Source organism: Alexandromys fortis, unplaced genomic scaffold (assembly GCF_014885135.2).
Source record: "Alexandromys fortis isolate MF-2015 unplaced genomic scaffold, M_Fortis_MF-2015_v1.1 scaffold_330, whole genome shotgun sequence".
Lineage (NCBI taxonomy): Eukaryota > Metazoa > Chordata > Mammalia > Rodentia > Cricetidae > Alexandromys > Alexandromys fortis.
The window spans coordinates 169,868-182,630 of NW_026068204.1; the positions used below are offsets into that span (position 1 = coordinate 169,868).

The following is a 12,763-nucleotide window of genomic DNA, read 5'->3' on the forward strand; positions in this document are numbered from 1 at the left end:
CACCCTTGCCCTCATTTTTTTGGCTGACAAGCAGTAAAATGACTTGTGCCGTCATTATTGAAATCTTTCTGTCTAACTCATGGGAAACAATTTTAAAGGTATCTTGACTTCAAAATTTAAGTTTAAGGATATGCTACTTTGGAGAAGTGGTTCCGCTTTTGCTTCCGCAGAAGAGGAAAACCTGCTGATTACTTCTAGACTAGTATTGTTTGATGGAACAAAACCCCTGAAAGGTCTCCATGAACCCTAAAAATACTTCACCCAACAAACAGCAGGAAGAAGTTTGGAGAGAACTATGCCCCAATTCCCAAAATAATTGTTTATAAATGTTTAAAGGGGATTGATTAAAAAAAGGGGGGGTGTATGATATAATATAGGAATGAACACTTTACCGTGGTATGGACTTTGGTTTATTGACACAAATTTAAGATCAATTTTGTATATGTATATTTCTACTCTTATTTAAGGTATTATGTTTATACAGCTCATTTAAAAATATAATGTATAATTAAAATACATATAATTAAAAATAGATAATTATCTATAATAGTCAAACTTGTAGTCATATTAGATAGGTTTTCTAGATATACAGAGATATATTTCAGATGGATAGGTAGTCTTCAAATCTTTCAAAGCCCTACAGAATATGGCATTTAAAAAGTTTTAAGAACTTAGACTTTTCTTGACAGTGAGACATGTCTGCTTCTGGCAGCACCAGTTACTTCAGAGAGGTTGATGGGGATTGAAAAAACTCATTATGGAATTTGCCTTCAATATGACAAGGCTAGCTATTTTGCAAGAAACTGTTTGATGGTATGCTGTATGAACTGGACATGCAGGACACACAAAAAAGTGACTGCTGAACTTTCCAAAAGACGGTCCTTCAGGATTCCTGCTACACACACACACACACACACACACACACACATACACACACACACACACACACACACACACACACACACACACCAAAAACACCCTGCCAGGCATTCTACAGAAAACAGAAGAAAGAAAGAAAAAGAAAGAAAGAAAGAAAGAAAGAAAGAAAGAAAGAAAGAAAATGACGAACTTTGCCAGTACAAGGCTAAACAGGTCTTCAAATTTCCTGCTTCACTGAAAAGTCTGCCAGATATTATGGGCCTGTAGGCTGAAGATGGATGATCCAATGTTACAGAAGAATTTTGGGTGACTGTCCAGGCAGCAAGAAGTCTCTGCCAATTGTAGAATTTTGGAAGTTGTTTACAATGCACTTCCTGTTTACTTAGATAATATTATATCCTTCTAAGGTCTTTGATGGAGTTAAAGATAGTTATAGTTGGCTGGGCGGTGGTGGCGCACGCCTTTAATCCCAGCACTCGGGAGGCAGAGGCAGGCGGATCTCTGGGAGTTCGAGGCCAGCCTGGTCTACAAGAGCTAGTTCTGGGACAGGCACCAAAGCTAAAGAGAAACCCTGTCTCGAAAAACCAAAAAAAAAAAAAAAAAAAAAAAAAAAAAAAAAAAAAAAAAAAAAAAAAAAAAAAAAAGATAGTTATAGTTAGTGTTCCTTAGTTATGATGAAAGATAAATTAAACATAAAGCTTTAAAGCTTTAGACTCACAAAGATAGGATAAATAGCAGAGTATTTTCCTTCACTTACCAAATATAAATAGGCTAAATATTGTAACTATAATTCTTGCTTGATAACTGTATTGTTATATGTAATTTTGCTATGTTAAAGTTAAAACCTTTCTTTTTATTTAGACAGAAAAAAGGAGATTAATAGAAATAGGTTAAATTAAGATGTAAGAGCTAGATAGAAATATGTACAAACCATTGGCCAAACAATGTTGTAACTAATACAGTTTCTGTGTGATTATTCGGGTCTGGGCAGTTGGGAAATGAAGGCGCAGTCTCTGCCTACACATAGGAAACAAGTCAGTAAGTGGCATTCCTCTGTGATCTGCTGTTCCTGCCACCAGGTTCCTGCCTTGAGTTCCTGCCCTGACTCAGATTCTCTCTGCCTGCATTGTGGGTGGAAGCAGTGGAAAGTGTAGTTCCTCAGAAGTCCCTAAGAGTGGCTTTTCCCAAATAGAACTCAACATTACCCATCTTGCCCTTTTTTTCCTTCCCTGGGAACCTAAAACACTTGGGGTCTCTGTCCCACTCCTAGAATTTCCTTGCCCTTCCTATTTGACTGTGGTTGATTTTGAATCATCAGTCCCTCCAAGTGATCATTTCTGGCTTAGCTCTATGTCTCTTCCGTGAACTCCACAACCAAGTAGGCGGCTCCAGCATTGGTAGTCGTACCTCAGCGGGCTCCACTTTCGCTGGAGAAGTCCTGCGGGAGCCCGCTGATGTCCTGGAGATTCCTGGAGATGAGCCTGGTCCATAGCGGCGAGACAAAGTCAGAAGTAGTGTGTAGTATATCTCTGATGTGACGGGCATGGGCCACCGGGATCCATACAGGTCCAACAAGCCGCCAGTGGCCCTCATAGGACCAACAGCATCATCTAATGTTCCGGTTGACTGCGGACGCGGACACTAGAGCTGCACAGCACAATCCCCACTTCCACCCTAGGAATCCACCTCCAGACTCACCTTTGCCAGTTGGCCACTTCCCCAAAGAGCCACCTTCCTCTTTGGGTCCCGCCTCTTCCCCGACCCCACCCCTGCACTCCTCCTCTCCTTGCCTCCCTTTGGGACCCACTGATCCTCGCCATTTAGGCCACACCCAGGCTTGGACTGAGACATTGCCTTATGGAATAACAATACACAGTTGGTGGCGAGCAACGACCACCACCCGGGCGCCGGCCACCGGTTCAAATTGAGGCTGCCTCCAGAAGGCTTGCATCTTGACGCGGTAGCGGCTGAGAACGCGGGAACGGGAGGCGCCAGCGTGCAAAGAGTGAACACTGGGAGGAGCCAGAGTATCTGAATGGTGGCTTGAGGTCAGCCACAGCCCCCCCCCGACCTGAGTGGTACCTGCCGCCCGCAGCATCTTGGGTGCCTGGGGATCTCGACGGGGATCAGAACCGGGTACCATAATAACCTGGGCTCTACAGGTGGCTAGGGAAACCCGGGGTGCCATTTACTGCCTGACCATGACTGAAGCTGTGAAAAGCATCCCAGGAGCTGCTCCTCAATCCAGACAAGCCTGGGTGCCAGCCGTGGGAGGAGCATTTGGCGATCCCAGGGTCCTGGCCCGGTTCCAGGATTGTGACAAGTGACTACATGTGGACCTGTGTGTGCCACAATTCCCGACATTGTGTAGTGCCTGACTTGACCTGTCCTTTAACTTGGTCCGTGTGATGACTCAGCATTGTTTTGGTCACAGGGCAAGGCTTGCGGAATGACAGTACATGTGACATGTGAGATGTTCATGTGACCATATGGAAATTCTCACATACCTGACCCTCCCAGTGACATGAGTGTGACTCCACGTGTGTGCATCACTGTGGATGACAGGATGCAATGTCACTAGCCCATGGGACGTGGAAGAACCTTTCCCCGTCACGGGTGGTCTGTGGCTTTCTGGCATCTTCAGTAAAGTTCTCAGTTCTGTATCTACTGGCATTGGGGCCAGGGGTGTGCTAGGATCCCCTGCTCCCCGCAGCTGGATCCAGATTCTCTAGGACCTCTGTAAATCTCCTCTCTGCCCTAACCAAAAGCACAGCTGGTTAGAGGGGGAAGTAGCTGGACCTTGGTGTTAGAGGTGAGGAGGCTGAGACCTGCCCAAGCTGGAACTGGCCTGGGCTCTCCTGGCCATACTCAACCTTCTAGTACAGAATTTCTAGGGCTAATGGCAGAACCTGGGTGGCTGTGACCCTCATGACATTAAACTTTGCTGTTTCAGTATCCAGGCTTGCCCAAAGAAGGCTGGGGTCTGCTGGAAGGGTCCTATGGTCTATAGGTTTTCGGATCACTACAGGTTCTCAGCTTCACGGTGTTGGGTAGCAGCCAAGTCAAGAGTTGTCCTTGCCCTTCTGAAGCCAGTAAGGATGAATGCTGGCTCCTGCCCCCTCCCAGCTGTGGTCCTACTGTGATCCAGTCAGGTCACCTGGGTGGAGGTTGGATTGCAGGAATATGGAGTGGAAGACTAACAGGACAAACCTGAATGGCGGGGGATGAAGAAGAGGTACACAGAGAAACCGTATTTATACAAAATAATTTATTTTGAAATGTAGCGTTCATAATGGCCAGAGACAGAAGACACGTCCCTGCTGTGAATGGGCAGAGGTGCCCTACCTTTCCACTGTCACTCTTATTAAGAGAACCAGCTGCTCAGCGTCCCCACTGAGTGGAAGGGTCCAGCCCTTCCCAAAGAAAGGAACTAGGAAAGACCCTGGTAAAATGTCTTGAGAAAGAAAGGAGCGGGGGAGGAAACTTCAGTCAGGGTATAAAATAAATAAATTTAATTAAAAAAAGGATGGAAAACTTCTGCCTTTTGGGGACTTCGGTGTGTCCAGGAAGGTCCTGGGTTCCTTTCCCCATCTGTATGACAGGGTCAGAGGGCAGTTTCTGGAGCCCTTAGATGCCTGTATTTCTTAGAGGCTTTGAAGACCTTTTTCTTCCTATTGGCACCTAGTCCTAGAGAGTGAGGGACACATATGTGTCTTTTGTTCTGGGAAACCAACTCCCAAAGCTGCTGTGTCCTTGACCTTGTTAGGTCAGGATCCATCCATGGAGCAAGCGGGACAGTTGGCCTGGACAAATTGTTGACCCTATTTGTTGGCTAGGAGCCCAAAAAAGAGCGTGTCAGTAGTCGAAGTGACAGCGGCAGTGACTACAGATGGCCGGTTAATGCAGCGCAGATTTCCAGTTTTGAATGCACAGTGCACAGGCCAGAGGACCACACAAAATAGCAACAGCAACAGCACAGAAACCAGTGCTACCTGACGCCAGTCTCCAAACCGTGTCCAGCAGCGGGCCAGCCAGCCTCGCCTGGGTTCAGGGGGGTCCTGGATAGGTGCAGGCAGTGTGGGTTCTGCTGGTTTGCTCAGGCCTACATCCACACACACAAAGTCACTGGCCCCTTGGCCAGAAGTGGTGGACAAGGGGCGGCAACACAGTTTGGTGCCCTCAAGCCACACGGGCTCCTCTCTCCGCAAGTGCACTGGCATCTTGGCCTGCAGCTGACGGCTGGTGCGCAGCGCAGGAGCCCCAGCAGCAGGTACAGTGGTGGGCTGTCGGCAGAATGGGCAGGGTACAGCTTCTCTGCCAGGACGGCCTGCAGGCTGGGCAGCTGCCAGCCTAGCCAAACACTCAAGGCAGAAGACATGAGTACAGGAGAGCTCCTTGGGTGTCTTGAAGATGTTGTCATAGCCTGAGAAGCAGATGGAACACTCCAGTGGGGAGGCCACTTTCTCTGAGCCAGGAGTACTGGGGGTCCTGGGGCTTCCAACTGGGCCGGGCGACCTGGGGCTCCCAACTGAGCCAGGGGACCTGGGGCTTCCAACTGGGCCAGGCGACCTGGGGCTCCCAACTGAGCCAGGGGACCTGGGGCTTCCAACTGGGCCGGGCGACCTGGGGCTCCCAACTGGGCCAGGCGACCTGGGCACCGTGGCTGTGGAGCTGCTCTGGCGGTGAGCTGTATACCACACCCGCGGGCCTGATGACATGATTCTGAGCTGTGGAACAGAGACAGGCTGTCACGAGCTGCCCTTTTCCTGGAAAGTCAGTCTGTCACACCAAACTCTTCTCTTCCCCTGCATCAGACCCAAAGATTCCGATGAAGGACACTATCTACCTAAAGACACCTCCAAAATCCCACCCACGGCCAATCTGTAATTTAGCCTGTTCCATTCATTACAAGGTCAACAATCCCACGGTATGCCAGGCATGAACAGTCTAGATGGGTTTCAATAGAGGCCATGTGCTAGGAATGGCCAACGGTGGCTGGACACCTGTTGCCCATCCTTACCCATGCTGATGAGAGTCGCCCACTACGGCTACCATTTATGTCTATGCTCTGCAAGGCTGAACCCATATCAAAGAACACTAGCAGGTCCCATATGGAGAAGTCATCTCCAAAGTAGAGTGACTTAGCTAGGGGCTTCTGTACCAGACCCAACCGGACACTGGGCCCTGGCAGGTTCATGAGCTACCTGTGGCTCTGGAACAAGGAGGAGGGGTTTGAACTTGGTCCCAGTGTGGGTCCCTGATTTATGGCACACATCTGAGTTGCCAGCAGATATATAAGGATTCTGAGGTAGTTGGGAGAACACATGGGCCCATAAAGCTCTGAGAAACAGAGGGCTGAGTTTCTACAGCTGCAGCCTGGAATCTAGGGTTAGCTTGTTTGGTAGGGATAAGGACAAGTGCCAGGGGTTAAAAATGATCCTTAGTCAATGGCCAGAGGAATGAGGCTGCTTCAGACATGCCCACTCACACACTTGTGCAGTCAGAGAGACGGACAGACAGACAGACAGACACACACACACACCTGCCCTGTTCTGCCAATATCAGAATCATACAGATTCCTGTCCAGTGGGATGTGGAAGATTCAGGCCTTCTTTGATCCCTTCCCCTACTTCCCTGGGAGGAATACTAGAAACACACTGACCTCCCCTGGGCAAGGCTGCCACTTCAGGAGCCACGGGCATCCTGATCACAGCACAAGCATTGGCCTTATAACCCATGAAGCCCAGCAGTCACGGCAGAGATAATCCCTCTCCCTGCCTCACCGGTCAACCCTGAGTGGGTGAGTAAGTAAAACGGCTCAAGGATTGCTGAGTCATCACTGGGTCCACGTGAGTCATCTGACATCACTGTGACATCAGGAGGGCTCCAGCCTTCTGGCATTCGAAGTCACCACTTCCTGGAGGCAGCAGCGGCCTTGACAGGTCTGACAAAGTCTATCCTCCTCTGACCTGTGCTGTTTGTAGGATTGATTCCTTGGCACCAGGCCCCACCTTCCGTAAAGGGGCCTCACCCCGAGACTATAGGTGAAAGATTGAGCTGACCTTACCTGGTAGCCAGGAGTCAGCAGTTCCTGAGCATGATCCTCTTCCCTGGTCACAGCAAAGCTCTGCACTTCTAGGCTGACTTGTCCCCCCTCCTTCAGGTCCGGCCCAGCCTCTGCTCCACCTGGCAGGTGTTCCTCCACAGGCCAGCAGCCAACAGCCTTCTGTGGTACCGGTCCAGCTGGCGCACCTCTTCTATGTATGTGGGAATGGAAGGTACGATGTGTGTGTTCATCCAGGAGCTGGCTGACTGCGACAGGTGTGAATTCTCAGGCCATGAGCTTTGAAGCAGGTTTATTTATACCTTCTAGGTAACAGCAGCTGGGGGTGTGGCCCTGAACACGTTAGACATCAGAGATTGGCTGGTCTCTCCCTGGCAGGCCCAGAATGGGTGTGGAGCCAGAATAGGTCCAGGATCAGCACAGGCTGAGTCTTAGGGCTCAGGACTGAGAGTAGACGCTCATGTATTCAGATAAAGCCCCTCTCCTTTGGAAAGCAAGTGTGCCCACCTGGTCCCAAGTGTACTCAGCAGGGACCCTTCACTGAGCCTAGCACACACTCAGACACACTCAATTTGCACTTTTCTGTCCCATCAATGTCCTGCCCTTTCTTCTCCCATCTCACCTATATTCTCACAATTGCTTCATGCAAAACCCTCATCTGCTGCTGCTCCAGAGCACCCTGCTGCCTTTGGGGAACTCCTTGTCCTGGAGCCCAGGAACAGAGGTGAAAGGTCATGGCTAGGCCAGCCTGGGCAACAGCCTAGATGGTGGGTCAAGTTAAGAATATTAGGGATGCTGGGAGGATGTGGTGCACACCTTTGGTCCTGTAAACTCGGAAGGTAGAGGCAGATGAAACTCTGTGAGTTCGAGGCCAGCTGGTTTACAGAGCTAGTTCCAAGACAGCCAAGGCTACACACACACACTGTCTCAAATAAATAAATAAATAAATAAATGAATAGGGGCCCAGGTGTGGGTACCTGCTTGTTCCAGACTTCGTGAAGGATCAGGTGTTTTTGGAAAGAGGGAATCTCAAGAAGTTTTGCCCAGGTGACACAGTAGAAGTGTTGGTCAAAGAGTTGATGGACAAGGAGTGTCTAGGGTTGGGGTAGGGAGTGCCACACTGGAGTGGGATGAACTGGACGCTGTGAGCAGGAGCAGAGGCAGTCCTTGGCCTGCTCCAGGGCCAATGAGCTGAGATGTTCTTGCTGACCAGACGCAATAACACCGGTGGTCTTTTCTCTTCTCCACCCACTTTGGCCAGGCCAGTTCTTCCCTATCACTGAGATTTAGTTGTCTTCTGACCAAGCATAATGAACTGTGGGGTCCTGATATGGGAGCCCCCACATAGGATTGTGGGGAGGGTATGTTGCTGGGAGGGACCTCATGAAGATAAAAGGAATAGCTGTACTCAACTACCCAAAAGTATCCACTGACCACCCAATAGTCCAGATCCCCAAAGGCTGCCACAATTTTGCTCTTAGATATCTTTATGATCAAGGCCAACTCTGAAGGGAGCTAAGATAAGGGGGATTGTGGGAACCTGGGGACAATGTCCTATCAGAGGAAGGGGGCCTGGGCATTGGAAGAATTGAGGTTCTCCTGCCTAATTCTTATGAGTACTAGTAATCAAAAATGGGGCCCAGGGAATTAGGGGCTCAAAGGAAAATGGAGGTCCAGAGAAGAGGTGGGTACCTAAGGAGGGTGTCCTTTGAAGGGTCCTGTAGAGGGCATGAGGTGCTGAAGAGGAAGAGCTGCTGAGGGCCCAATCCACGTGTTCTGTGTAGAGTGTGACTCTGTGTCACAAGCTGCCTCTAGGAAGCTAGAGTCTCAGATGATCTGGGAATAACCTTCAGAGGGCTCCTGGGAATATTCAAGCTCTGAGGTCACCAAGGCTCCCCAGTGAGCAGTCAATGTCCAGAGGCAAGTATGCTGTGAGACCTTAGGAATCTACTAGGCTTCTCCCAGGCCTGACCTCAGAGGAGTCAACTCCCTGCTGACAGAGGGACTAGGCTTTGGAGGCGCTCCAGCCAGTATAGGAAAAACTCAGACCACACTGTCAAGGGCAGTAAGTAGGGTCCATCTTGACCCGATCCTAACCAGCAGGCAAGTCAATGTGTGGGTGTGCACATCAAAATACCACCACCATTGAGTATGTGTATGCATTTGTGTGAGCATGTGCCCATAAGATCAACCTTATTTCCTATCTTCTCACTCTGGGCCCCACAGCCCTAGGGGTTCCCTCTCTAGGAGAGGCTCTTATTGACCCCATCCTTGTACCAAAGTGGTCATAGCTTCTCAGTAGTACCCTAAACCTACCCTGACAGTCCTCACCACCACGGCTACGGACTTGGCTGCAAGTCCCTGATACACTGTTGGGAAACAAGATATGGCTAGTGCATGAGGTCTTTTAAGACTAGGACTTTTTCTTTTAGGTTCTCAGTCTTAGGCCCACCCCTCATCTCTGCTTGCCTGGTGCATCATCTCTAATAACCATTCTGCTGTTTTCCAAACAAGAGATATCGGAGGTTGGCTGCATATTCTCACTTGGTACTGGCTTCCCTGTGGCCAGAATTCCTCCTAAGATCTCAGCTGCTGAGTAGAAACTGGTTTCCCCACAAGTAGGTGAACATTGGTGCTGAGATGGAACAGGCAGACTCTGGGGTAGGGGGTGCCATTTGGTTTGGCATTTTGCCCCATCTTTTAGGGCTGCATGTAGACCTGGTCTGTTTAGACATAAGGCAGCCTGACCAGTGGTGTCCTTCTGTATCTCCAGCAGTGAAGACAAGGTCTCCAAAGACCTATCTGTGGCACCAGGGAGCCAGACTGGCAGCCACTTTCTCATTGCTGCCTTCCGTGGTTGTTGCCAACATCTCTTTCCAATTCTCATTAGAAACCATTCTGGAGAACCCTAGGCTAAAGCATCCAACCTTGAAGATGCTGGGTGAGACTCTGTCTTGTGGCTTATACTACTTCACACTGGTTTCAGAACAAAGGATCTAGGTCTGGAAACCTACACCTTAGCCCCACAGGATCTTACTCCCCACACTTTTCTGAAATACAGCCAAGGGTAGAGGGATGCTCATTTCAGGTTTCTGCAGATGTCTTGGGCCACAGCCCTCTAACCAGTGCATAAAGATAGGCACAGGAGTCACAAAGCAAGGGCAGTGTCTGAGTGTGACACTATGACCTCAGCAACTCTTATAAAGGAAAGTATTTAATTAGGACTTCTGTTTCAAAGGTTTAGTCCATTATCAGCGTGGCAGCACACAGACAGACATGGTGCTGGAGAAGAAGTTGAGAGTTCTACATCCAGGTCCACAGGCAGCAGCAGGAAGAGAAAGTCACTGGGCCTGTAGAGCTTTTGAAACCCAAAGCCCACCCCCAGTGACACACCTCCTCCAGCAAACTCACACTTCCTAATCCCTCTCAAGTAGTGCCTCTCCCTAAAGACTAAGCATTTAAGTATTTAAGTCCATGGGAGGCATTCTTATTCAAACAACCATAGGCAGGACGTCTAGATCCTGTGGTCTCATTCTGCACTCTTTAGTTCCTCTACTAGTCAGCAGACAGACATTTCCACGTCTATGCACGGGCTTTGAGTGAAACCATTGAGCTGGACTCAGGTGGCCGGCACAGAGTCCTACTTTCCCAAAGGGTGCCCCCCACAAAGCCTAGTGATGTATCTGTAGTCTTTTTTTTTTTTTTCCTGGATTTTTGTTTGAGACAGAGTTTCTCTGTATAACCCTGATTATCCTGGAATTTGCTTTGTAGATCATCGGGCTGGCCTTGAACTCAGAAATTCACTTGCCTCTTCCTTCCAAGTGCTAGGATTAATGGTGTTTGCCACCACATCCAACTGCATCTGTAGTTCTCTCTGAAGGGCCATTGATTGGCACCTTCTATCTCAAGTCCTAAGAAGCAGGGTAGTCACCTCATACAAGACAGTGTCCCGAACATGTAGAACAGGCCAAGGCCACATGTGGGGATGGATTGCTGTATTGCCTGTCCCACCAGGTAACAGGTGGCAGGTCCTGGACCTTTGCCTTCCTGGTTCTGTCCCCTGAATATGGCAATGGGGCAGGTGTCCCACACACATTGAATAGATGACCGACCCCTGGATAGTAAGGCTAGAGGAGAGAATATCTAGTCAAGTTTAATTGGTCCAACTTTAAATCACTGCTGCTACCTTAGCCACTGGTTCATGTCTGGGAAAGTAAGCTCACATCCCTATTAATAAGATCAGATGCGGGCCAGATGGTGAAGATGTTAGACACCCTTGGGCCATAGAGGGAGGTGGCATTGGTTAACAGGGCATCTTCTTCCACAGGAGCATATGGCTAATGCTACCAGCCACAGGAGCAAAGACAGGACCGCTGGCCAGCATGCTCTCAACAAGCCCAGCGACACAAATGACCTGCAGTTGGCCAGATACGGGGGGCCTCGTGGGTAAACATTTTGAGTATCCTGCCTGAAAGGTTTGGAGTCTGTCCCTGGGAGACTAGGTTCTGCTGGTCCCTAGAATCAGGAAACCCAGGACATTTAATTCTGCAACTCTCAGAAACGTATGCCTTAGAGGTTAGCAGATAAATTATCAGGCCAATGCTGGAGAAACCTATCTCTGGTACCAGTTTCCAGGTTGTTTTCTTCACTCTCTGGACCTTGGTTTCATTCTTCTTAGCTTGATGGTGATGGAGAGAGTACTGTCTAATGTGGGCTCCACTGGGTGGCCTCCAGATGTTTTGACCATTTGGATCGGCCTGTGTTGAAGCTGTTACAGATGCTGGAACTTTGCTGTGACTCCTGAGGGGCCCAGACTCTTTATGACTTGTTCTTGAGTCCTTCCGTCTCACGGATGGTTACTCCTGTTAAACCACATAGTAAGGGTGGGACAGAAGATCTCATTACATAGAGGTTAGCTCTCCCTAGCAACTGTACGTATCTATCCCTGGGAGCCAACGCTGGCCTATCTTAAGCCCCAGGCCCTTTGTGTGTTGAGTTCACTGAAGGGGAACCTTGGGTCTCCAATGCTGTGCTGTGAAGTCTCAGTTGACCTCTGGGTCAGACGTTGCTGATGTGGGCTTCCACTGTGGAGAAGGCAGAAGGATCCCTGTTCTTGTCTGGGTGCTGCTCACGCCTGATGTATCTTGGCTTCCTCACTGAAATGGGGTTAGAGAAATAGGTAAAGTTCAGATCTTTGCCAGAACTATAGGCTCTCAGGAGCATAGTCAACAGTCACAGAGCACAAAGCCCATGTACGGAGTTTATTCTAGCAAGGGAGTGATGCTTACTAGGCTCCCTTGTGCAATGGTAGTGTCTTCTGACGGAGGCCCCCATGAGCTCAGCTGTTTCCTATCAAGACCCCAGAACTCCACACCCTGGTACCTGGGCCTAGATCAGAGCCCAGCCATTCCTTAAGACAGAAGCACAGACTGTATCTGCATTATTGCTCTATAGGGAGTTGGATGGCACTCTCTAAAGACAGGCTCACCCGAGTTTTGAAGTTTATGAACATAACCCTAACTTGAAAAAAGGTCTGTGCAGATGTGATTCTATTAGAATAGGCTTTGAATCCCATGACTATTATCCTCCTGAGAGGGAGAATACTTTATCTTCAAAAGAAACACTCACTGGTTCTCCACTGTAGAGCAGTAACAGTGAAGACAATGAGTCTGCTCTGGGGCTTAGAGCTGTGCAACTATGGTCAGTCAACCTACCTGTGCTCACGGCACCTCCTGCCCAGTGGATCATAACTGCACTCAACCTACCTGTGCTCACGGCACCTCCTGCCCAGTGGATCATAACTGCACTCAACCTACCTGT

General features: G+C 49.1%; 2 protein-coding genes across 6 annotated transcripts in view; both read right to left on the minus strand.

Moving 5' to 3' along the window:
- Nucleotides 1–4,178: 4,178 nt before the first annotated feature.
- Nucleotides 4,179–9,997, minus strand: Rnf223 (ring finger protein 223). Its single transcript, XM_050130122.1, has 2 exons — nt 6,947–9,997; nt 4,179–5,606 (listed from the first exon to the last, which is right to left on the minus strand). Exon 2 carries the CDS (start codon nt 5,595–5,597, stop codon nt 4,701–4,703), a length of 897 nt encoding a protein of 298 aa, XP_049986079.1. The 5' UTR covers nt 5,598–5,606; nt 6,947–9,997; the 3' UTR covers nt 4,179–4,700.
- Nucleotides 9,998–10,139: 142 nt separating this feature from the next.
- The window catches only part of CUNH1orf159 (chromosome unknown C1orf159 homolog), an 18,863-nt gene continuing 16,239 nt past the window's right edge, over nt 10,140–12,763 (minus strand). For all 5 annotated transcript variants that reach the window (XM_050130126.1, XM_050130124.1, XM_050130127.1 and 2 more), the window contains one exon: nt 10,140–12,099. In XM_050130126.1, the coding sequence (XP_049986083.1) occupies nt 12,002–12,099 (98 nt within the window). In that variant the 3' untranslated portion in view covers nt 10,140–12,001. The remainder of the gene's footprint in view (nt 12,100–12,763) is intronic.